The sequence below is a fragment of the Salmo trutta genome, chromosome 10 (genome assembly GCF_901001165.1).
Source record: "Salmo trutta chromosome 10, fSalTru1.1, whole genome shotgun sequence".
Taxonomy (NCBI): Eukaryota; Metazoa; Chordata; class Actinopteri; order Salmoniformes; family Salmonidae; genus Salmo; species Salmo trutta.
The window spans coordinates 32,125,162-32,152,224 of NC_042966.1; the positions used below are offsets into that span (position 1 = coordinate 32,125,162).

At 43.4% G+C, this 27,063-nt stretch overlaps 1 protein-coding gene across 1 annotated transcript in view; it reads left to right on the forward strand.

Annotated features, from left to right (window-relative positions):
• Positions 1-27,063, forward strand: part of LOC115201562 (zinc finger matrin-type protein 4) — a 113,108-nt gene that overhangs the window by 78,900 nt on the left and 7,145 nt on the right. The window contains exon 6 of the mRNA XM_029765310.1: positions 14,576-14,672. Coding sequence (XP_029621170.1) covers positions 14,576-14,672 — 97 coding nt within the window. The remainder of the gene's footprint in view (positions 1-14,575; positions 14,673-27,063) is intronic.

Genomic DNA, 27,063 nt, shown 5'->3' on the forward strand with positions numbered 1-27,063 from the left:
ACACCTTGTAGATTCCATGCCCCGACGGATGAGGCTGTTCTGAGGGAAAAAAGAGGGGTGCAACTCAATATTAGTAAGGTGTTCTTAATGTTTTGTACCCATCAACTTGGTGAAAACATTTGGTGTTTAATATGAGGGTTTCAGCATGAACGTTTTGCCATCATTAAGTTTGCTGACGACACAGCGGTGGTAGGCCAGATCACCAACAACGAGGAGACAGCCTATAGGGATGGGGTAAAAAACCTGGCAGTGTGGTGCCAGGATAACATCCTCCTCCCTCAACTTGAGAAAGACAAAGGACATGATCGTAGACTAGAGGAAAAGATGGGCCGGGTTCCAAGTCCTTGGTGTCCACATCCCCAACAAACTATCATGGTCTAAACACACCAAGAAAGTCGTGAAGAGGGCACGACAAAGCCTTTTCCCCCTCCGGAGACTGAAAATATTTGTCATGGGTCCCCACATCGTCAAAAGGTTATACAGCTGCACCATTGAGAGCATCCTGAGTGGTTGTATCACCACCTGGTATGGCAACTGCTCGGCATCTGACCATAAGGCGCTACAGAGGGCAGTGCGTACAGCCCAGTACATCACTGGGGCCAAGTTTCCTGCCATCCAGGACCTATATACATGGAGGTGTCAGAGGAAGGCCCAAAAAATTGTCAAAGATACCAGTCACCCAAGTCATGGAATGTTCTCTTTGCTACCGCACGGCAAGCAATACCGGTGCGCCAAGTCTAGGTCCAAGAGGCTCCTTAACAGCTTCTACAATCAAGCCATAAGACTGTTGAACAATTAATCAAATGGCCACCCGGACTATTTACATTGACCCTCACTTTTGTTTTTACACTGCTGCTACCTGCTGTTTATTATCTATGCATAGTCATTTATTTTTTTATTTTATTTTACCTTTATTTAACCAGGTAAGCTAGTTGAGAACAAGTTCTCATTTACAACTGCAACCTGGCCAAGATAAAGCAAAGCAGTGTGACACAAACAACAACACAGAGTTACACATGGAATAAACAAACATACAGTCAATAACACAATAGAAAGTCTATATACCGTGTGTGCAAATTAAGTAAGATTAGGGAGGTAAGGCAATAAATAGGCCAATAGTGGCGAAATAATTACAATTTAGCAAATAAACACTGGAGTGATAGATGTGCGGTAGATGAATGTGCAAGTAGAGATAATGGGGTGCAAAGGAGCAACAAAAAAATATATAAATAAAATAAATAACAATATGGGGATGATGTAGTTGGATGGGCTATTTACAGATGGGCTATGTACAGGTGCAATGATCTGTAAGTTGCTCTGATAGCTGATGCTTAAAGTTAGTGAGGGAGATATGAGTCTCCAGCTTCAGTGATTTTTGCAATTTGTTCCAGTCATTGGCAGCAGAGAACTGGAAGGAAAGGTGGCCAAAGGAGGAATTGGCTTTGGGAGTGACCAGTGAAATATACCTGCTGGAGCGCGTGCTACGGGTGGGTGCTGCTATGGTGACCAGTGAGCTGAGATAAGGTGGGGCTTTACCTAGCAAAGACTTATAGATGACCTGGAGCCAGTGGGTTTGGCGACGAATATGAAGCGAGGGCCAGCCAACGAGAGCATACAGGTCGCACTGGTGGGTAGTATATGGGGCTTTGGTGACGAAACGGATGGCACTGTGATAGACTGCATCCAATTTGCTGAGTAGAGTGTTGAAAGCTATTTTGTAATCGGTTGAAGGGCATGCATTTAGTTTTACTTACATTTAAGAGCAGTTGGAGGCCATGGAAGGAGAGTTGTATGGCATTGAAGCTAGTCTGGAGGTTAGTTAACACAGTGTCCAAAGAAGGGCCAGAAGTATACAGAATGGTGTCGTCTGCGTAGAGGTGGATCAGAGAATCACCAGCCGCAAGAGCGACATCATTGATGTATACAGAGAAAAGAGTCGGCCTGAGAATTGAACCCTGTGGCACCCCCATAGAGACTGCCAGAGGTTTGGACAACAGGCCCTCCGATTTGACACACTGAACGTTATCTGAGAAGTAGTTGGTGAACCAGGCGAGGCAGTCATTTGAGAAACCAAGGCTGTTGAGTCTGCTGATAAGACTGCAGTGATTGACAGAGTCGAAAGCCTTGGCCAGGTCGATGAATACGGCTGCACAGTATTGTGTTTTGTCGATGCCATTTATGATATTGTTTAGGACCTTGAGCGTGGCTGAGGTGCACCCATGACCAGCTCGGAAACCAGATTGCATAGGGGAGAAGGTACGGTGGGATTCGAAATGGTCGGTGATCTGTTAACTTGGCTTTCGAAGACCTGAGAAAGGCAGGGTAGGATAGATATAGGTCTGTAACAGTTTGGGTCTAGAGTGTCTCCCCCTTTGAAGAGAGGGATGACTGCGGCAGCTTTCCAATCTTTGGGGATCTCAGACGATACGAAGGAGAGGTTGAACAGGCTAGTAATAGGGGTTGCAACAATTGCGGCGGATAATTTTAGAAAGAGAGGGTCCAGATTGTCTAGCCCAGCTGGTTTGTAGGGGTCCAGATTTTGCAGCTCTTTCAGAACATCAGCTATCTGGATTTGGGTGAAGGAGAAATGGGAAGGCTTGGGCAAGTTGCTGTGGGTTGTTCAGAGCTGTTGACCGGGGTAGGGATAGCCAGGTGGAAAGCATGGCCAGCCATAGAAAAATGCTTATTGAAATTCTCGATTATCATAGATTTATCGGTGAGGGCAGGTTGGTCAGGATGATATCTATGAGGGTGCCCGAGTTTACGGATTTGGGGTTGTACCTGGTAGGTTCCATGATCATTTGGTTGAGATTGAGGGCATCTAGCTTAGATTGTAGGATGGCCGGGGTGTTAAGCATATCCCAGTTTAGGTCACCTAACAGTGCAAACTCTGAAGATTAATGGGGGGCAATTAATTCACATATGGTGTCCAGGGCGCAGCTGGGGGGGGGGGGTCTGTAACAAGTGGCAACAGTGAGAGACTTATTTCTGGAAAGGTGGATTTTTAAAAGTAGAAGCTTGAACTGTCTGGGCACAAACCTGGATAGTATGACAGACCTCTGCAGTAGATTGCAACTCCACCCCCTTTGGCAGTTCTATCTTGGCGGAAAATGTTATAGTTGTAGATGGAAATTTCAGATTTTTTGGTGGCCTTCCTAAGCCAGGATTCAGACACAGCTAGGACATCAGGGTTGGCGGAGTGTGCTAAAGCAGTGAAGAAGAAAAAAACTTAGGGAGGAGGCTTCTGATGTTAACATGCATGACACCAAGGCTTTTACGGTTACAGAAGTAAACAAATGATAGCGCCTGGGGAATAAGAGTTGAACTGGGGGCTGCAGGGCCTGGGTTAACCTCTACATCACCAGAGGAAGAGAAGAGGAGTAGAATGAGGGTACGGCAAAAGGCTATAAGAACTGGTCGTCTAGTGCATTGGGGACAGAGAATAAAAGGAGCAGAATAGATTCAAGGCATAATGTACAGACAAGGGTATGGTAGGATGTGGGTACAGTACAGGTAAACCTATGCGTTGCGTGATGTTGAGAGAGGTTTCGTCCATAGAGGCATCAATTAACATAGGTGAGGTCTCCGCATGTGTGTGGGATGGGACGAAAGAGCTATCTAAGGCAATTTGAGTGGGACTGAGGGCTCTACGGTGAAATAAAGCAATAATAACTAGCCAGTTGACAAGGCATATTGACATTAGAGAGAGGCATAAAGCAATCACAGCCGAGTGATCATAGGGTCAAAAGAGTAGCAATAGGTGAGACAGGGTGCTGTACGGTATTCACTACTACACTGGGCGAGCAGGGGACACAACATTCAGAAAACGTTAACGAGCCGGTGCTAGGAGATGGTTCTGCTGTGATATCGTAACAGAATAGCCTGTTGAGACCACATCGGGCGATCACGTCAGCAGTCCAGTCGTGATGGATCGGCGGGGCTCCGTTACATTATTGTTTCATTGTGTTACTTTTTTTATTTTTTATTTTTGACTTTAGTTTATTTAATAAATATTTTCTTAACTTTATTTTCTTAAAACTGGATTGTTGATTAAGGGCTTGTAAGTAAGCATTTCACGGTAAAGTCTACAGCTGTTGTATTCGGCGAATATGACAAATAAAATGTGATTTGAAGTAAACTTTATTCTTTTTTTCACCGTTTTATTTATTTTACTATGTCAGTGTGGCTTTGTTGTAAATGTTTTGGGGCCAAACTAGTGCAGTTTAGAAAAAAGACAATAGTTGGAAGAGTTACAGAGTTAATTGAAAATAACGGCATTGTTGATTTGATGCTTTTTTCATGAATTAGGCTATTTTCTCTTGAACCATATAGTCTATTTACTATGAACTCATGGTTACTCTTGGGCAATATGAACAAATATATATTAAAAAAATACTATATACAGTATGATTAATTAAAAAAATGGTATTACTGTTTTTTACAATCACTTTGGCACTAATTTCAGAACCTTGTGGTCATTTTTCAAAACTCTAGACACAAAACTCAAAACGGTCATCTGTAAGGGTCCTGTGTGTAGCTGGTGTAGAGATTCAGGCGCAGGACAGCAGATATGAGTAGAACAACACCAGGTCTGTAAGGGTCCTGTGTGTAGCTGGTGTAGAGAGTCAGGCGCAGGACAGCAGATATGAGTAATCAACGTACTTTACTCAAAAATACAAATATACAAGGTAACAACACGAGCCCACAAAGACGGACCGAATTACAATAAACAATCACTCACAAACACAACATGGGGAACAGAGGGTTAAATAATAAACAAGTGATTGGTGAGTGAAGCCAGGTGTGTAAGACAAAGACAGAACAAATGGAAAATGAAAAGTGGATCGGTGGTGGCTAGAAAGCCGGTGACGTCGACCGCCGAACGCCGCCCGGACAAGGAGAGGGACTGACTTCGGCGGAAGTCGTGACATCATCACTTATAACACAGGCTGTCCAATGTTCAAAACATTGCATTGTGTCACGTCCTGACCATAGTAAGTTGTTATTTTCTATGGTAGAGTAGGTCAGGGCGTGACGGGGGGGGGTTCTAGTTTCGTTTTTCTATGTTTTGTATTTCTATGTTCATGTTCTAGTTTTGTATTTCTATGTTGGTTTTGTTTGGGATGATCTCCAATTAGAGGCAGCTGGTCCTCGTTGTCTCTAATTGGAGATCATACTTAAGTAGGGTTTTTTTCCACCTGGGTTTGTGGGAAATTAATTTTGAGTAGTGTATGTTTCACCTCTGGGTGACGGGTTGTTGTTTTTTTGTCATTCAGTTTATTTATGTATTGCATAGTTTCACAGTATAAATAAAATGTGGAACGACACACACGCTGCACTTTGGTCCGCTCCTTCCTACGACAACCGTGACAATATTTGTGCATTCATATCTTTAAAGAAACATTGCACTTGCAGAATCATTGGTTCAAATAACTCATCTACCATGAAATACCAAAGGAACATTCATTTAGATCACCCACACAGAAGATACTGATAGTTTCACTGTGTAGTTGTTCGTACAATCATTAAATATTGTAGTTGAAAATAAGACACGTTTCATTATGCTACTACACGTAAATACATCACTGTAAAAGGACTAGTAGAGAGAATACTACAGACACAGTGGAATCATTGAACAAAATCTGAAATGTATTGATGTAATACAATAAAATCACAACAGGTTTCTTTGAATCAAAGCTAAAATAATTAGCTACCAAAAAAGAAAAAAACTACAGCAAAACGTCAACTACAGTGTTCCTCACCTGGCTTACTGTAAAAAGCAAAACAAAGGATTGATTACTGTACTTCTATGTATCCCTCAACCCTGTCTTGTGGATTTGGCCATAGGTTCTCATCCACATCACAATGGATGTTTTATCAGCCAAACATCTTGGGAAAAATCTTCGGGCATGGCGAATCCAGGCCTGACACTGGTCTGCCGTGATGTCATTGCATGCGTCATCCATGGCCTGGAGAAGGGCGGCTTGTTCGTGAGGGCGCCTATCATATACCTTCCACCTCCGTGTGGAGAAAAAATCCTCAATTGGCTTAAGGAAAGGAGAGTATGGGGGTAAGTACAGGGTGGTAAATTGTGGATGGGCCTGAAACCATGCTTGCACCATTTGAGCATGGTGGAACCTGACATTATCCCACACAATGACATAGGTCACGCCATCAGCTCTACAGACCTGATTAAGCTCATCAAGGAAGGTTACATTCATGTGGCTGCCTGCAACTCAATATATAGAGTATATAGAGTAGAGAGCTTTAGATGTTGTTCGACCAAACATTAGAACGGGCAAGATGAGTAATCTAAGCAACTTTGACCGTGGTATGATTGTTGATGCCACACATGGTGATTCCAGCATCTCAGAAACAGCTGCCCTCCTGGGATTTTTACGCACTACAGTCTCTAGAGTTTATGGAGAATGGTGCGATAAACAAAACACATTCAGTGAGCGGCATTTCTGTTGGCAAAAACACCTTGTTAATGACAGAGGTCAGAGGAGAATGTCCAGACTCATTCAAGCTAACAGAAAGGCCACAAATGCTCAAATAACAGCTGTTTAAAACAGTGGTGTGCAGAATGGCATCTCTTAATGTACAACACCATGAATAATTCAGGCTGTTGTGGAGGCAAAAGGGGGTCCTACCCAGTACTAGATAGGTGTACTTAATAAAGTGGCCGGTGAGTGTACAATAATGTCAAATCTGAAAACATGGTCTGGAAAAGTGGTACATGGGACCATAGAAACAGTGTCTGATAAAGAATGATGATGAAATATTACAGCCATAGATAATGTAGTCCAATTGGTTCATGTTCCACGGTAATTGGTGTCAATGGATCTCGTTATCCTGAAACTTTCATGATCTAAACATGGAATATTGTTCATCAGTTTCCATAAAACTATGCATTAAGAGTAATGCAGCAGTTACTTATCATTTTGAGCAGTTGTATCAATTGATAGTAAGATCATTGTAATGAAATGAATAGACAGTCATCTCAGATGTAATGTGTGAATTGCATTTTGAAATGGTAATACTTTGATGTTAAGTTGTGTCATTTTGAACAGGTGATTTTAGTTCAGTGAACAAATGATCTGAGCTTTATGTGTATTGCATCCAAACAATTGGAAAAAGTGTTAGAGTTTTGAAAAATGTGCAGTTTGATCATTGGTTGTGAGTTTAGTGTCTAGAGTTTTGAAAAATGACATCAAGGTTCGGAAATTAGGGCCAAAGTGATTGTAAAAAACTGTAAAGTATAAATTACCAAAGGTAGGATCGAATCCCATACTGTAGATCTTCTGTTAATTACCAAAATTACAGAAGATTCCGGTAACTTTGGTAAATTACCGGTAGCTTTGCAACCCTAGGCCTGACCAAGGCTGTTTTAGCCAGCTGAGCTAAAACCTATAGGTATTATCTATGGGGAGCTAAGGAAAGTCTTCAGGTCTCATGGTTAGTCATTACAGAAGTGTGTGATGGTGAGGGTTGACAACAGCATCTCTATGATGACACATGAAGTTATCATCTCACCTCTGATTGGATGATATCACTGCTTTAGGTGTGACATCCCAGGTGTGAGAGAGACCGACCAACCAAGGAGAAACTTCTATTCCTTTCTCAGTCCCGCTGTTCTTGTTTTTGAATCATATTCTTTGCTGCACATTCCTCCCCCTCCCTCTCTTTCACAGTCCTGTGTCTGTCTTATGCATGCATGTGTGTGTCTGCCTATGTCTGTGTGGGTGTAGGTGTGTGTGTGTGTGTGGGTGTGTGTGTGTGTGTTTGTGTTTGTGGGTTTGTGTGTGTGTGAGTGTATGTGTATGTGTATGTGTGTCTGACAGAGTCGTGTGTGTGTGCGTGTGCGAGTGTGTGTTTGTGTGTGTGTGTGAGTGTTTGTTTTTTTGTGTGTGTGTGTGAGTGAGTGTGTGTGAGTGTTTGTGTGTGTGTGTGTGTGTTTGAGTGTTTGTGTTTGTGTGTGTGTGTGTGTTTGTGTGTGTGTGTGTGTGTGTGTGTGTGTGTGAGTGTGTGTTTGTGTGTGTGTGTGTGTGTGAGTGTTTGTGTTTTTGTATGTTTGTGTGTGTGTGTGAGTGTGTGTGAGTGTTTGTGTGTGTGTGTGTGTGTGTGTGTGTGTGTGTGTGTGTGTGTGTGTGTGTGTGTGTGTGTGTGTGTGTGTGAGTGTTTGTGTTTTTGTATGTTTGTGTGTGTGTGTGTGTGTTTGTCCCTAAGGACTACTAGCGGGGTTTTTGTTTTGTCATGTCTCATTCATCATCTTCATTAGCTTCCCATGCAGTGCAGCTGACACACACACACACACACACACACACACACACACACACACACACACACACACACACACCTAAATACAAACACACAAACACACACACATACACACACACACACACACACACACACATACACATACATATAAAAACACAAACACAAATGCACGCGCACACACACACAAACCCACACACTCACAAACTCACAAAAGTTCTGTGTGTGTGTGTGTCTCTCTGTGTGTGTGTGTGTGTGTGCGTGCCTGCAGATAAAGCTATGCTTTATATTGTACAGGGGTGGCTAAGGTGAAAAGAGATCAGTTCTGTCTACAGAAACAAGCTGTGCCATTAATCAGACACACTTCTCTGTGTTCTAAATCACATGCACACACACACACACACACACACACACACACACACACACACACACACACACACACACACACACACCAGCCAGGTCACAACAGATCGACTTCAGTATTCAAAGTCTGTCCACGTCCCCAGGACGTCGGGAGATGCGTTCAATACCCCTGCCACTAGGGGCAACATGAGCGCCTATTACCATCTAGTAGGCTCACGGCTTGCTAGGGCGTTATGGCTCCCAGGATCGCGGGTTCAATCCCAGTTCTAGTTCTATTACCATCTAGTAGGCTCACGACTTGCTAGGGCGTTATGGCTCCCAGGATCGCGGGTTCAATCCCAGTTCTAGTTCTATTACCATCTAGTAGGCTCACGGCTTGCTAGGGCGTTATGGCTCCCAGGATCGCGGGTTCAATCCCAGTTCTAGGCACTAGTTTCTGTTTTTATGTTTGTAACCATATCCCAAACCTTGCACACTGTATGAGCGTAAAACACAACCATGCGTGCGTACACACACACACACGTACACATCTCTTCTAGCAGATTATAGTCAGGGGGCAGAGAACTGTGTGATAGCAAATAATGCCCCTGTCACAGCCTGTTGTGCTGCACAGTGTGTAGGCTGTTTTATTACACACACACACACACACACACACACACACACACACACACACACACACACACACACACACACACACACACACACACACACACACACACACACACACACACACGTCTCCTACATCTGCATACACACAGACTGCTTTATCTGGAGTGATTTATCTGCAGAGTCGCCTCTCCTATGCTTGAATTATAACAAATACACACCCACACACCAGCACAAACACACACACACACACACACACCAGCACACACACACACACCCGCACACACACACCTACACCCACACACCAGCACACAGACACACACACACACACACACACACACACACACACACACACACACACACACACACACACACACCAGCACACCAGCACACACACACACACCAGCACAAACACACCCACACACCAGCACAAACACACCCACACACCAGCACACACACACCCACACAACAACACACACACACACACACACACACACACATATGCACACATGCACACAAACACATTGGTGTTATTATCCAAGTGGGGATCAAACAATGTATTCCCATTCAAAATACAATTTTCCGTAACCCCTAAACCTAACCCTTAACCTAACCTTAATCTTAACTCCTAACCCTAACCCTAAAATTAAACCTGACCCTAATTGTAACCCTAATCCTAATTGTAACCTAACCCTAAACCTAACCCTAAACCTAACCTCTAAACCTAAATTAGCATATTTCCTTTTGGGGACCATCAAAATGTCCCCACTTGTCAAGTGTTCCTTGTTTTACTATCCTTGTGAGGACTTTTGGAACCCAAAAGGATAGTAAAGTTACATGACACACGCACACACATTCCCCCCCCCCCCAAAAAAAAAAGATGAATGTGCTCTCATAAGCAATGACAAGCCACCTGGGTCTGTCAGTTTGGATGGAAATTACTGAGGATGATAGCAGACCGATATTGCCACTCCTATTTGCCATCTCTTCATTCTAAGCTTACAAAAAAGTGTGTGCCCTCAGGCCTGGAGGGAAGCTAAAGTCATTCTGCTACCCAGGAATAGTAAAGCACTCTTTACTGGTTTAAATAGCCGACCAATCAGCCTGTTACCAACCCTTAGTAAAAATTGTGTATGACCAGATACAATGCTATTTTTCAGTAAATAAATTAACAACAGACTTTCAGCATGCTTATACAGAAGGGCATTTAACATGCATTTAACATGCTCGGCACTTACACAAATGACTGATGATTGGCTGAGAGAAGTTGATAATAAAAATATTGTGGGAGCTGTTATGTTAGACTTCAGTGCAGCTTTTGACATTAATGATCATAGTCTGCTGCTGAAAAAACATGTGTTATGGCTTTACTTTGCACCCCTGGCTATATTGTGGACTGAGAGTTACCTGTCTAACAGAACACAGAGGGTGTTCTTTAATGGTAGCCTCTCCAACATAATCCAGGTAGAATCAGGCCTTTGCCAGGGCAGCTGTGTAGGCTCCTTACTTTTTTCAATCTTACTAATGACCTGCCACTAGCTCTGAGTAAAGCCCATGTGTCTATCTATGCGGATGACTCAACAATATATTTACGTCAGCTACTATAGTGAGTGAAATGACTGCAACACTTAACAAAGAGCTGCTGCCAGTTTCAGAATGGGTGGCAAGAAATAAGTTGGTTATAAATATTTAAAAAACTAAAAGCATTGTATTTGGGACAAATCATTCACTAAACCCTAAACCTCAACTACATCTTGTAATGAATCATGTGGATATTGAGCAAGTTGAGGTGACTAAACTGCTCGGATTGTAAACTGTTTAGATCAAAACATATTGATGCAACAGTAGCTAAGATGGGGAGAGGTCTGTCCATAATAAAGCACTGCTCTGCCTTCATAACAACACTATCAACGAGGCAGGTCCTGCAGGTCCTAGTTTTGGTGCCACAAAGAGGGACTTGGGAAAATGACAACTGGCCCAGAACAGGGCAGCATGCCTGGCCCTTAGATGTACACATAGAACTTACATAATGAATATACATGTCAGCCTCTCATCGCTCAAAGCAGAGGAGAGATTGGGTGTTTCTCAAAATGCATGCTGCCATGCTCCACACTCTCATGCTCCGAGTGCATGAACCTTCTTCCACCCAGAACAATGGCAATAGAGACGAAACAAGATATACACAAAGCAAACTATCAGCTAGCTACATGTGAATGGAAATAATGTAGCTAACTGTAATGATGGGGCGGTGAGTAGGAAGCAGGTGCAGGTGAAACGTTTTAATAAAACAACAAAACCAAGAACACGACACTAACATAAGGCAGCACGCCGATACACAAGAACAATACCAACTGGTGAGTGAACCGGGGAGACGGACATATAAAGGGGAGGAAATGATGAAGGTAATGGAGTCCAGGTGTGCGTAATGATGATTCCCAGGACCTGTGGTTAGTACTCTGGCGACGTCGTACGCCGGAGGGGAGGAGCAGGAGCAGATGTGGCACTAACCAGATAGTAATACAAGCCAAAAGGACCTGAAACTAATGGGTAGATGCCAATTCTTTGTGGGTAGCTAGCTAGCTAATAACTATTTGTGGCTATCTGGCTAGTTAACAGTAGTAGCTAACTAACAGTAGTAGCTAGCCAGTTAGCCGTATTGACTTACTATGGGCTTGCGATTTATGCACATCACAGTGGGTATTGCTGGTATGTAAACATGCCAACATTAACACAGCATGTATTTATTAATGTATCAAAATAAAATATTCTAGTCAGGCAACATATGAGACGTGATTAGGCAACATTTCCTTTCGGTCTGTGTGTATTTCCTCTTGCTTCAGCTCAAATAATGGCCGCCGTTCATATCAAGAAATGTTGCATTATATTTTACGTGGTTGTGCCATATTTCTACTGCATACTTTCCATTGAAGCGTGCATCGATGCATGCTTCAAAATATGTACAAACTGATTACGCATTCGAGAATTGACCTCCGTGCTCCGTTTCGCATACTTTGATTGGACTTAAACTCCGACCATCCCATGCTCTAATTTACATGCTCTGATCACTGTAGTCACTACTTGCTTTTGTAAGAAGCATTGACATGTTGAATGCTCCGACCTGTCTGTTTTAACTACTAGCGAACAGCTCGGACACAATGCATACCCATCAATACATGTCACCAGAGGTCCCTTCATAGTCCCTAAGTCCAGAACAGACTATGGGAGGCGCACAGTACTACATAGAGCCATGACTACATGGAACTCTGTTCCACATCAAGTAACTGATGCAAGCAGTAAATTTAGATTTTGAGAAAAAAAAAACTGATGAAAATACACCTTATGGAACAGCAAGGACTGTGAAGAGTCACACAACCAGGTAGAAACACACATAACATACACACTATACACAAATAACATACACACTCTACACACACGTCACCTGGATTGTGTGTTGTAGTAGAGAAGTGCCCAGAGGGCACACACTTAATGTCTTGTAAAATCTGTTGGACCCATTGAAGAGTAGCTAATGGGGATCCTTAATAAATACAAATACAAATAAGCTGAGGAGGAACAAAGGAGGATGACACCAATCATCTCTACACAGACACACACACACACACACACAGAGACACACACACACCATCAACCCTTAAGCCCAAACATTTCTCACCAGGCTTAGTTTTGTCTTCTTAATGACAACATGTCTTCAATAGCTTCAGAAAGGGACATTAAGTTTGTGTGTGTGTGTGTTTGTTTGTGTGACCACACACCAATCTGAGGGCTGCGGGACGGTGATATGCTACATTATACAATCCTGGCCTCATGTCAGCAATGACCTGTCTTTCCTCCAAGAGCGGTGTGTGTATATTAGTACTTCATCTTTCAACTTGCTTTGCCACTAACCACATTGAAAGGTCAAAGGGTCACGGAGCACATCAACAACTTGTAAATCTCACAGACAGTAATAAAAGTAGAGGAATGAGCACACACACACGCACATACACAGACACACACACCCCACAATGATTGTAGGGATGGTAAAGGCCCTCCAACCAATTATTTTTCTGGTTATGTGAATGTACAGGACACTGTGTAGAAGAAGCATTGTGTTCTCTGGATGACATTGCATTTCTAGATATACCAGCAGTCTCAGTGGGGAGGGCCATAAAGATAATCTAACCCTGTCTAGTTATACCCTCTCAGTGAGGTAAAAATACAAACTGGTCACTTTATTCAAACGATACTTTGTGCACATACATGTTTTCTTTCAAATGGTAAAAATATTAATTGTGAGTATAAACGGCCAAGGACAGCAAAATATCTCGTTTTTCAGCTTAAAGACCACAGCTTACCCATGATGTTGTACAACGATTAAAAATTGATAAGTCGTCGTTTTATTCAAAGTATGATATATTTGGGCTTTATAAGTGGGAAATCTCAGACTGCCTCCTAGACACTCATTAACTATGCATGGCATGTCTTTCCACCATGAAATGATGTGCAAAGTGATATCTGATTCCATTTCTTACTAGGGATGGGTTTTGTAAAAAAACTAAAGATTATCACTTACACAGGCTCATCTCTTCCTGTTTACAACCTGTTGCTACTGTCTGTCTACCTTACTGCTGCAAAAAACTCTTTTTTTTTCAGATTGCTTGGCCCACCCCTTGTTACAAATGCAGTTTTCGGGATGAATGCAGTGTCCTGTAGATGTTACAGGCAGCTCACCATGAGATCACAACGAGACAAGACAGAGCATTTACCCAGTGATCGATTAACCCCGCTTTCACTTTCTCTTTCCCTGTCGCTCCTTTTTCTCCACTCATTCCCTTTTCTTTTCCTCTCGTTCATCCTCACTTTGTCTCTCTCTCGCTGTCTCTATCTCTCTCTCGCTGTCTCTATCTCTCTCTCGCTGTCTCTCTCTCTCTCTCAATTTCCTTTTCACCCTCCCCCTCGCTCTCTCTCCCCACCTATATCACATCTCACTTGTTCTCTCCCTATAACCCTCTGCCCCCCCCGCTCTCTCTTTTTTTCTCTTCATCTCTTCTTCCTCTGTCTATTTTTGTCCCATCATTCTCGACCACCTGCAAACTGTCTAATTAGCTCACATCTGTTTCTGCGCTGTTCAATTCATCACACACATGCACACACCTATCTCAGAAGCGCTGCACATGCCTGGCTCCCCCAATTCTTCATATATACATTAGATATGCTTCACAATGATGATGATGACGACGACAACGACAACAATGATGAAGATGATGAAGATGAAAGGGGTGATGATGGCGGCAACAGTGATGATGACGTCTGTGTGTTTGTCTCTCATCAGGTCTCCGCAGCAGATACTCCTGCAGTGTATGTAGTGTTGTGTTGAACTCCATTGAACAGTACCACGCACACCTCCGGGGCTCCAAGCACCAGAACAAGTAAGTTGATAACACTGACTATGGAGAGATGTTGATAACACTAACTATGGAGAGAAGTTGATAACACTATGGAGAGAAGTTGATAACACTATGGAGAGAAGTTGATAACACTATGGAGAGAAGTTGATAACACTATGGAGAGAAGTTGATAACACTATGGAGAGATGTTGATAACACTAACTATGGAGAGAAGTTGATAACACTATGGAGAGAAGTTGATAACACTATGGAGAGAAGTTGATAACACTCTGGAGAGAAGTTGATAACACTCTGGAGAGAAGTTGATAACACTATGGAGAGAAGTTGATAACACTATGGAGAGACGGTGATAACACTAACTGTGGAGAGAAGTTGATAACACTATGGAGAGAAGTTGATAACACTATGGAGAGAAGTTGATAACACTATGGAGAGAAGTTGATAGAACTGACTCTGGAGAGAAGTTGATAACACTGTGGAGAGAAGTTGATAGAACTGACCCTGGAGAGAAGTTGATAACACTATGGAGAGAAGTTGATAACACTATGGAGAGAAGTTGATAACACTATGGAGAAAAGTTGATAACACTATGGAGAGAAGTTGATAGAACTGACTGTGGAGAGAAGTTGATAACACTATGGAGAGAAGTTGATAGAACTATGGAGAGAAGTTGATTACACTCTGGAGAGAAGTTGATAACACTATGGAGAGAAGTTGATAACACTAACTGTGGAGAGAAGTTGATAACACTATGGAGAGAAGTTGATAGAACTATGGAGAGAAGTTGATAACACTATGGAGAGAAGTTGATAACACTATGGAGAGAAGTTGATAACACTATGGAGAGAAGTTGATAACAATATGGAGAGAAGTTGATAGAACTGACTCTGGAGAGAAGTTGATAACACTATGGAGAGAAGTTGATAACACTATGGAGAGAAGTTGATAACACTATGGAGAGAAGTTGATAACACTATGGAGAGAAGTTGATAACACTATGGAGAGACGTTGATAACACTAACTATGGAGAGAAGTTGATAACACTATGGAGAGACGTTGATAAGACTAACTATGGAGAGACGTTGATAACACTAACTATGGAGAGAAGTTGATAACACTGTGGAGAGAAGTTGATAGAACAGACTCTGGAGAGAAGTTGATAACACTATGGAGAGAAGTTGATAACACTATGGAGAGAAGTTGATAACACTATGGAGAGAAGTTGATAACACTATGGAGAGAAGTTGATAACACTATGGAGAGAAGTTGATTACACTATGGAGAGAAGTTGATTACACTATGGAGAGAAGTTGATAACACTGTGGAGAGACGTTGATAACACTATGGAGAGAAGTTGATAAGACTATGGAGAGAAGTTGATAACACTATGGAGAGAAGTTGATAACACTATGGAGAGAAGTTGATAACACTGTGGAGAGAAGTTGATAACACTAACTATGGAGAGAAGTTGATAACACTATGGAGAGAAGTTGATAACACTATGGAGAGAAGTTGATAACACTATGGAGAGAAGTTGATAGAACTGACTCTGGAGAGAAGTTGATAACACTATGGAGAGAAGTTGATAACACTATGGAGAGAAGTTGATAACACTATGGAGAGAAGTTGATAACACTATGGAGAGAAGTTGATAACACTAACTATGGAGAGAAGTTGATAACACTATGGAGAGACGTTGATAACACTATGGAGAGAAGTTGATAACACTATGGAGAGAAGTTGATAACACTATGGAGAGAAGTTGATAACACTATGGAGAGACGTTGATAACACTATGGAGAGAAGTTGATAACACTATGGAGAGAAGTTGATAACACTATGGAGAGAAGTTGATAACACTATGGAGAGAAGTTGATAACACTAACTATGGAGAGAAGTTGATAACAATATGGAGAGAAGTTGATAACACTATGGAGAGATGTTGATAACACTATGGAGAGACGTTAATAACACTGTGGAGAGAAGTTGATAACACTAACTATGGAGAGAAGTTGATAACACTATGGAGAGAAGTTGATAACACTATGGAGAGAAGTTGATAACACTATGGAGAGAAGTTGATAACACTAACTATGGAGAGACGTTGATAACAATAACTTTGGAGAGAAGTTGATAAAACTAAATTTTTGTTTTTTATCAATTTCACTTGCTTTGGCAATGTAAACATATATTTCCCATGCCAATAAAGCCCTTTGAATGGAATTTAATTGAATAAAAATAAGAGAGAGAAAGCGAGACAGAAAGTGAGAGAGAGAGACAGACAGACAGAGAGAGGGAGAGAGCAGAGAGGAGTGAGAGAAATAGAGAGGGAGAGAGGAGAGAGAGAAACAGAGAGAGATAGAGGAGAGAGAGAAATAGAGAGAGATAGAGGAGTGAGAGAGATAGAGAGGGAGAGAGGAGAGAGAGAAACAGAGAGAGACAGAGGAGAGAGAGAAACAGAGAGAGACAGAGGAGAGAGAGAAACAGAGAGAGATAGAGGAGAGAGAGAGAGAGAGAGGGAGGAGAGAGAGAAACAGAGAGAGATAGAGGAGAGAGAGAAATAGAGAGGGAGAGAGGAGTGAGAGAGATAGAGAGGGAGAGAGGAGAGAGAGAAGGAGAGAAGCGAGAGAGAGGAGAAAGATTAACAGAGAGAGAGAGGGAGCATGAGAGAGAGTCTGCAGCACCCGTACTAGAATCTGGTCAAATTTCTACTGTTTGCTGATGATCTGGTGCTTCTGTCCCGAACCAAGTAGGGCCTATAGCAGCACCCTGATCTTCTGCACAGATTCTGTCAGACCTGGGCCCTGATAGTAAATCTCAGTAAGACAAAAGTAATGGTGTTCCAAAAAAGCTAGTTGCCAGGACCACAAATACAAATTCCATATAGACACTGTTGCCCTAGAGCACACAAAAAAACTATACATACCTCGCCCTAAACATCAGTACCACAAGTAACTTCCACAAAGCTGAGAACGATCTGAGACAAGGCAAGAAGGGCCATCTATGCCATCAAAAGGAACATAAAATTAATCATACCAATTAGGATCTGGCTAAAAATACTTGAATCAGTTATAAAACTCATTGTCCTTTATGGTTGTGAGGTCTGGGGTCCGCTCACCAACCAAGAATTCACAAAATGGGACAAACACCAAATAATGCATGCAGAGCAGAATCAGGCCGATACCAGCTAATTATCAAAATCCAGAAAAGAGCTGTTAAATTCTACAACCACCAAAGGAAGCGATTCCCAAACCTTCCATAACAAAGCCGTCACCTACAGAGAAATGAACCTGGAGAAGAGTCCCTTAAGCAAGCTGGTCCTGGGGCTCTGTTCACAACCACAAACAGACGCCACAGAACCTCAAGACAGCAACACAATTAGACCCAACCAAATCATGAGAAACAAAACACACACGGTTCTGCTCTCAGCGTCCTCCCACTCAATGAGTTGCTCAGCAACATGGTGCCTGTCAAGTGTGTGTGTGTGTGTGTGTGTGTGTGTGTGTGTGTGTGTGTGTGTGTGTGTGTGTGTGTGTGTGTGTGTAAATGCTTTACGTGTGTGTGTGTGCGTGTATAATGATACTGTCTTGAACAGACCAATTCCATACAGTAGACTATAAAGTCGTTCCATAGCTGGTAAATGAAGTAAGAGGGATTTATCTGCAGAGACAAACAAGCACTAATGTGAGAGAAATTGATTTCTGGAGGCCGGAAAAGATAATGATAGTAGTCTAATATAAGACATGAATTCATTATGAACTCAGCTGTGACTGTGGTTGGAGGCAGTGTGTGTGTCTGTGTGTGTGTGCGGATGTGTTTAACTATACTTAACTATACAACATTTGACCAACTGGGGACATTTTGTTAGTCCCCTCAAGGTAAAATTCTAGTTCTAAGGGTTAAGTTTAGAATTAGTGTTAGGGTTAGAATTAGGTTTAGGGTTAGGAGCTAGGGTTAGAATTAGGTTTAGGGTTAGGAGCTAGGGTTAATTTTAGGGTTAGGGTTAGGAGCTAGGGTTAGGAGCTAGGGTTAATTTTAGGGTTAGGGTTAGGAGCTAGGGTTAGATTTAGGGTTAGGGTTAGGAGCTAGGGTTAGGAGCTAGGGTTAATTTTAGGGTTAGGGTTAGGAGCTAGGGTTAATTTTAGGGTTAGGGTTAGGAGCTAGGGTTGGTTTTAGGGTTAGGGTTAGGAGCTAGGGTTAGTTTTAGGGTTAGGAGCTAGGGTTAATTTTAGGGTTAGGGTTAGGAGCTAGGGTTAGTTTTAGGATTAGGGTTAGGAGCTAGGGTTAGATTTAGGGTTAGGAGCTAGGGTTAGTTTTAGGGTTAGGGTTAGGAGCTAGGATTAGATTTAGGGTTAGGGTTAGGAGCTAGGGTTAGGGTTAGGAGCTAGGGTTAGATTTAGGGTTAGGAGCTAGGGTTCATTTTAGGGTTAGGGTTAGGAGCTAGGGTTCATTTTAGGGTTAGGGTTAGGAGCTAGGGTTAGATTTAGGGTTAGGAGCTAGGGTTAGGGTTAACATTAGATTTTCAGGTTAAGGTTGGGGAAAAGGTTAGGGTTAGGTTTAGGGTTAAGGATTAGGGAAATAGGATTTTGAATGGGACTGAATTAGTTATACATGTCTGTGTGTGCATGCGTGCGTGTTTGTAGTTTGAGGTAGTATCCTTAATGATGTATAAAGTGATGGGAATGAAAGGCCTTTTAAAGACAGATCCATCTGAAACAAAGTGTATGAGACAACAGCTCTTTCATGGTGGCTTTTGGGGAGAGTTGGATTGACTTTGTCTTAAATGTCTGAGTAGATTCTCCAGCTCACGTCGCTGTCATAATGAATTATGAAATTGGTGGTGCCAGCCAAACTCACTGTGACAGTTTAACTACCTCTCACAGACAGAGATGGGAGGAAAGAGGACGACAGAGAGGGGAGGAAAGAGGAAGACAGAGAGGGGAGGAAAGAGGAAGACAGAGAGGGGAGGAAAGAGGAAGACAGAGAGGGGAGGAAAGAGGAAGACAGAGAGGGGAGGAAAGAGGAAGCCAGAGAGGGGAGGAAAGAGGAAGCCAGAGAGGGGAGGAAAGAGGAAGACAGAGAGGGGAGGAAAGAGGAAGACAGAGAGGGGAGGAAAGAGGAAGACAGAGAGGGGAGGAAAGAGGAAGACAGAGAGGGGAGGAAAGAGGAAGACAGAGAGGGGAGGAAAGAGGAAGACAGAGAGGGGAGGAAAGAGGACGACAGAGAGGGGAGGAAAGAGGAAGACAGAGATGGGAGGAAAGAGGAAGACAAGAGAGTGGGAGGAAAGAGGAAGACAGAGAGGGGGATGAAGAGGAAACAGAGAGGGGAGGAGAGAGAAGACAGAGAGGGGGAGGAAAGAGGAAGACAGAGAGGGGAGGAAAGAGGAAGACAGAGAGGGGAGGAAAGAGGAAGACAGAGAGGGGAGGAAAGAGGAAGACAGAGAGGGGAGGAAAGAGGAAGACAGAGAGGGGAGGAGAGAGGAAGACAGAGAGGGGAGGAGAGAGGAAGACAGAGAGGGGAGGAAAGAGGAAGACAGAGAGGGGAGGAAAGAGGAGACAGAGAGGGGAGGAAGAGAGGAAGACAGAGAGGGGAGGAGAGAGGAAGACAGAGAGGGGAGGAGAGAGGAAGACAGAGAGGGGAGGAAAGAGGAAGACAGAGAGGGGAGGAAAGAGGAAGACAGAGAGGGGAGGAAAGAGGAAGACAGAGAGGGGAGGGAAAGAGGAGACAGAGAGGGGGGGAAAGAGGAAGATCAGAGAGGGGGGGAGAGAGGAAGACAGAGAGGGGAGAGAGGAAGACAGAGAGGGGAGGAAAGAGGAAGACAGAGAGGGGAGGAAAGAGGAAGACAGAGAGGGGAGGAAGAAAGACAGAGAGGGAGGAAAGAGGAAGACAGGGGAGAAAGAGGAAGACAGGGAGGAGGAAAGATGAAGACAGAGAGGGAGGAAAGAGGATACAGAGAGGGGAGGAAAGAGGAAGACAGAGAGGGGAGGAGAGAGGAAGACAGAGAGGGGAGGAGAGAGGAAGACAGAGAGGGGAGGAGAGAGGAAGACAGAGAGGGGAGGAGAGAGGAAGACAGAGAGGGGAGGAAAGAGGAAGACAGAGAGGGGAGGAGAGAGGAAGACAGAGAGGGGAGGAAAGAGGAAGACAGAGAGGGGAGGAAAGAGGAAGACAGAGAGGGGAGGAAAGAGGAAGACAGAGAGGGGAGGAGTTGGGGATGGAGGGTGGAGGGATGGAGAGGATAGAGGGAGGGTGGTGGTGCAAGGGAGTGGGAGGAGTAGGGCCTGGAATTGCCAGCCATATTATCCTAATACTTAGTTGTCGATACGATATATTTTGTGATTCTCACGATTTTATATGTATTGTGATTCGATATTGTGATTTTATTGCGATTCAATGTTCCAAACATATTGCTCACCATATGTCTGCAGCAGAAGGACAAGAGAGAGTCATGAGTCAAGTGTTTTTATCAGTCATGAAAGTAAAAGTGCTGGAGAAAATTGGCACAAGCTATGAAGGAATAATATTGCAGTTTTCATCCAGGTACAGTCAACAACCGCAAAAATAATATTGCGATATTGTAAAAACGATACAAAAATAAAAAATGATATCTTGATATGTAACTGTATAAACAATGTCCCCTGTAGGAGTGATGGAGCGAGGGGGTGGAGTGGAGTGAAAGAGAGACTGTCACGGTTGTCGTAGGAAGGAGCGGACCAAAGTGCAGCGTGTGTGTCGTTCCACATTTTATTTTTACTGTGAAACTATGCAAGCCATATAAATAAACTGAATAACAAAACAACAAACCGTGACGCAGAGGTGAAACATACACTAACTCAAAGACAATCTCCCACAAACCCAGGTGGGAAAAAAACCTACTTAAGTATGATCTCCAATTAGAGACAACGAGGACCAGCTGCCTCTAATTGGAGATCATCCCAAACAAAACACAACATAGAAATACAAAAATAGAACATAACAACATAGAAAAACTAAACTAGAAAACCCCCCTGTCACGCCCTGACCTACTCTACCATAGAAAATAACAACTTTCTATGGTCAGGACGTGACAGAGACAGAGAGAGAAGAGAGAGAGAGAGAGAAAAGAGAGAGCGAGAGAGAGAGAGAGACAGAGAGAAGAGAGAGAGAGAGAGAGAGAGAGAGAGAGAGAGAGAAAAGAGAGAGCGAGAGAGAGAGAGAGACAGAGAGAAGAGAGAGAGAGAGAGAAGAGAGAGATAAGAGAAAGGCCGAGAGAGAGAGAGAGAGAGAGAGAGAGAGAGAGAGAGAGAGAGAGAGAGAGAGAGAGAGACAGAGAGAGAGAGAGGAAAAGGGAATGGAGGGTAGAGAGAAGAGGAGTAGAAGAAGGGGCTGTGAGGGGGGCTGGACCTATGAGATTAGCAATGAAGGTCTGTCGATCACTGAGAGAGGAGATGACAGGACTTCTGTACACACACACACCCCAGACACTATCTGTAATTGAGGTCTATAGATCACAGTGAAAGATGATGACAGCACTTTCAACTTTACTCCGTCCATCTGCTAGTTAGCACTCAGTACAGCAGATTTACACTGTCCAGAGATAGAGAGAGAAAGAGAGACAGAGAAAGAATTCACAAAATAACTGAGCAAACTAGAATGCTATTTGGCCCTAAACAGAGAGTACACAGTGGCAGAATACCTGACCACTGTGACTGACCCAAACTTAAGGAAAGCTTTGACTATGTACGGACTCAGTGAGCATAGCCTTGCTATTGAGAAAGGCCGCTATAGGCAGACCTGGCTCTCAGGAGAAGACAGACTATGTGCACACTGCCCACAAAATGAGGTGGAAACTGAGCTGCACTTCCTAACCTCCTGCCAAATGTATGATGACCATATTAGAGACACATATTTCCCTCAGATTACACAAACCCACAAAGAATTCGAAAACAAACCCAATTTTGATAAACTCCCATATCTACTGGGTGAAATACCACAGTGTGCAATCACAGCAGCAAGATGTGTGACCTGTTGCCACAAGAAAAGGGCAACCAGTGAAGAACAAACACCATTGTAAATACAACCCATATTTATGTTTATTTATTCTCCCTTTTGTACTTGAATCATTTGCACATCATTACAACACTGTATAAAGACATAATATGACAATTGAAATGTCTTTATTCTTTTGGAACTACTGTGAGTGTAATGTTTACTGTTCATTTTTATTGTTTATTTCACTTTTGTTTATTATCTACTTCACTTTCTTTGGCAATGTTAACATATGTTTCCCATGCCAATAAAGCCCCTTGAATTGAATTTAACTGAAGAGCGAGAGAGAGAAATGGGGGGAGAGAGAGAAAAAAAATGGGGGGAGAGAGAAAAAGAGAGAGAGAAAGAAAAAAAGAGAGAGAAAGAGAGAGAGCAAAATGGGGAGAGAGTGAGAGAGAAAGATAAAGAGAGAGAGAGAGCAAGAAAGGGTGAGAGAGAGAGAGAGAGAGAGCAAGAGAGAGAGAAATGGAGGGCTATAGCGAGAGAGAGAGGTGGAAAGATAGTGGTGGAGCGGAAGAGAGAAAGGTGGTAAAATATTGAAGGAGCAGGACAGAGAGATTGAGGTAAAAGGGAGAGAGGGGGGAGGGTGTGAAACCAATAGAATGAGAGGGGTAGAGTTATGGAGACGAGGGAGGGAGTTGTATGAAGCAGAGGTGTGTGTATTGATGAACAGTAATCTCCAGTCACTGTAAATGTGTTTAGCTGTGTGCGCTCCTCTATCGATCCCCAGGGAAACCTGGAACAAGACAGGAGGTTCCACCTCACTAGCCTCACATTGGCCTTTCTGTGCCCTAACAACTGAGTAACCACTGAGGCTGTGTGTGTGTGTGTGTGTGTGTGTGTGTGTGTGTGTGTGTGTGTGTGTGTGTGTGTGTGTGTGTGTGTGTGTGTGTCTTCCTGCATCATAGCACATCAGCGTGTATCTCTTCTAGCAGATTATAGTCAGGGGGCAGAGAACTGTGTGATAGCAAATAATGCCCCTGTCACAGCCTGTTGTGCTGCACAGTGTGTAGGCTGTCACATTACACACACACACACACACACACACACACACACACACACACACACACACACAGAGAGAGAGAGAGAGAGAGAGAGAGATGCAAAGCAGAGGGTTATCCCTGAAGCACAACTTTGTTCCACGGGGAAGGCTTTCCATTTTGGCTCAGAGTACATGCTTGTGTGTGTGTGTGTGTGTGTGTGTGTGTGTGTGTGTGTGTGTGTGTGTGTGTGTGTGTGTGTGTGTGTGTGTGTTAGGGTGTGGGTTTGTACATGTGGACGTGTGTTTCTGTGAGTGTGTCAGATTGTTGTGTTTCCGGAGGTTTAGGCAGGACATTTTAAGTTAGTGTTCCTCTCCCTCAGGAGTAAGCTGTCTAATGCACAGTGTTTGGCTACTGAGAGACAGAGAGAATGTGTGTGTGTGTGTGTGTGTGTGTGCTGAGAGAGAGGCTTACTCGTCTCTGTCTTGGGGGTAATCAGAGGTTTGTCAAGATTTTACGCTAGACCCTCTGCCCTGCATGTGCGTGTGTGTTTGTTTGTTGGTGTCTGTGTGTGTGTTTATGTGTGTGTCTGTGTGTTTTTATGTGTGTGTGTGTGTGTGTGTGTGTGTGTGTGTGTGTGTGTGTGTGTGTGTGTGTGTGTGTGTGTGTGTGTGTGTGTGTGTGTGTGTGTGTGTGTGTGGGTGTGACAAGCTTCGACTCTTGTAAGGAGCTTTGTGGAGGAGATGAGAGTTAATCTGACAGTGAATTATCTGTAACCGTAGAAACAGCCTTAAAGAATGTTTGGCTACTGATAGAGAGAGTGTGTGTGTGAATATGTGTGTGTTTGTGTGTGAATGTGTGTGTTTGTGTGTGTGTTTGTCTGTGTGTGAATGTTTGTGTGTGTGAATGCAGCCGTCGAAGCACTTAGCTTTTACTTTTTATTATTTGACAAAAGTGACTCCCAAAACACACTCAGCCCTGTCAGGAACATTCATTTTATAAAATAATACATGTCTATTCAGATACAGCCATGGACTGCCTCACTGATGAGACATCAAATAAATATTAAGGCTCAGTCCAGAAACAACCCCATGGAGAAAAGGGAGAGAGTTTAGGAAAGAGGGACTAAGGGAAAGGGGGGAGGGGTGAAGAAAGAGAGGCTATAGAGGAGTTACTGTAAAGAAGCTGAAGAACACATCCTGGTACTTTCCTCAGGTGCTGGAGTTGTAGACAGACTCATGGAAAACAGAAAGGAAAACGCTGCACTCTGCTGCTCATGCTCCCAGGTGATATTTATTTACAACAACGTTTCCACCCTTAGGTCTTCATCAGGCATCCATATTTTTTTTTTTCACCTTTATTTAACCAGGTAGGCAAGTTGAGAACAAGTTCTCATTTACAATTGCGACCTGGCCAAGATAAAGCAAAGCAGTTCGACAACATACAAAAACACAGAGTTACACATGGAGTAAAACAACATACAATCAATGATGCAGTAGAAAAAAATAAGACTATATACAATGTGAGCAAATGATGTGAGATAATGGAGGTAAAGGCAAAAAAATGCCATGGTGGCAAAGTAAATAAAGTATGGCAAGAAAAAACACTGGAATGGTAGATTTGTAGTTTGAAGAAAGTTAAAAGTTAAAATATAAATAATAAGGTGCAAAGGAGCAAAATAAATAAAATAAATAAATACAGTAGGGGAAAAGGTAGTAGTTTGGGCTCAATTAAAGATGGGCTATGTACAGGTGCAGAGATCTGTGAGCTGCTCTGACAGCTGGTGCTTAAAGCTAGTGAGGGAGATAAGTGTTTCCAGTTTTAGAGATTTTTGTAGTTCGTTCCAATCATTGGCAGCTGAGAACTGGAAGGAGAGACGACCAAAGGAGGAGTTGGCTTTAGGGGTGACCAGAGAGATATACCTGCTGGAGCGCGTGCTACAGGTGGGTGCTGCTATGGTGACCAGTGAGCGGAGATAAGGGGGGACTTTACCTAGCAGGGTCTTGTAGATGACCTGGAGCCAATGTGTTTGGCGACGATTATGAAGTGAAGGCCAGCCAACGAGAGCATACAGGTCGCAGTGGTGGGTTGTATATGGGGCTTTGGTGACAAAACGGATGGCACTGTGATAGACTGCATCCAGCTTGTTGAGTAGGGTATTGGAGGCTATTTTGTAAATGACATCGCCGAAGTCGAGGATTGGTAGGATGGTCAGTTTTACGAGGGTATGTTTGGCAGCATGAGTGAAGGATGCTTTGTTGCGAAATAGGAAGCCAATTCTAGATTTCACTTTGGATTGGAGATGATTGATGTGAGTCTGGAAGGAGAGTTTACAGTCTAACCAGACACCTAGGTATTTGTAGTTGTCCACAAATTCTAAGTTAGAACCGTCCAGAGAAGTTATGCTGGATGGGCGGGCAGGTGCAGGCAGCGATCGGTTGAAGAGCATGCATTTAGTTTTACTTGTGTTTAGGAGCAGTTGGAGACCACGGAAGGAGAGTTGAATGGCATTGAAGCTCGTCTGGAGGGTTGTTAACACGGTGTCCAAAGAAGGGCCAGAAGTATACAGAATGGTGTCGTCTGCGTAGAGGTGGATCAGAGATTCACCAGCAGCAAGAGCGACATCATTTATGTATACAGAGAAAAGAGTTGGCCCAAGAATTGAACCCTGTGGTACCCCCATAGAGACTGCCAGAGGTCCAGACAGTAGGCCCTCCGATTTGACACACTGAACTCTGTCAGAGAAGTAGTTGGTGAACCAGGCGACGCAATCGTTTGAGAAACCAAGGCTACTAAGTCTGCCGATGAGGATGTGGTGATTAACAGAGTCAAAAGCTTTGGCCAGGTCAATGAATACGGCAGCACAGTAATGTTTCTTATCGATGGCGGTTACGATGTCGTTTAGGACCTTGAGCGTGGCTGAGGTGCACCCATGACCAGCTCTGAAACCAGATTGCATAGCGGAGAGGGTGCGGTGGGATTCAAAATAGTCGGTAATCTGTTTGTTGACTTGGCTTTCGAAGACCTTAGAAAGGCAGGGTAGGATGGATATAGGTCTGTAGCAACTTGGGTCAAGAGTGTCACCTCCTTTGAAGAGGGGGATGACAGCAGCTGCTTTCCAATCTATGGGAATCTCAGACGACACGAAAGAGAGGTTGAACAGGCTAGTAATAGGGGTTGCAATAATTTCGGCAGATAATTTTAGAAAGAAAGGGTCCAGATTGTCAAGCCCAGCTGATTTGTAGGGGTCCAGATTTTGCAGCTCTTTCAGAACATCAGCTGAATGGATTTGGGAGAAGGAGAAATGGGGGAGGCTTGGGCGAGTAGCTGTGGGGGGTGCAGTGCTGTTGAATGCAGTAGGGGTAGTTAGGTGGAAAGCATGGCCAGCCGTAGAAAAATGCTTATTG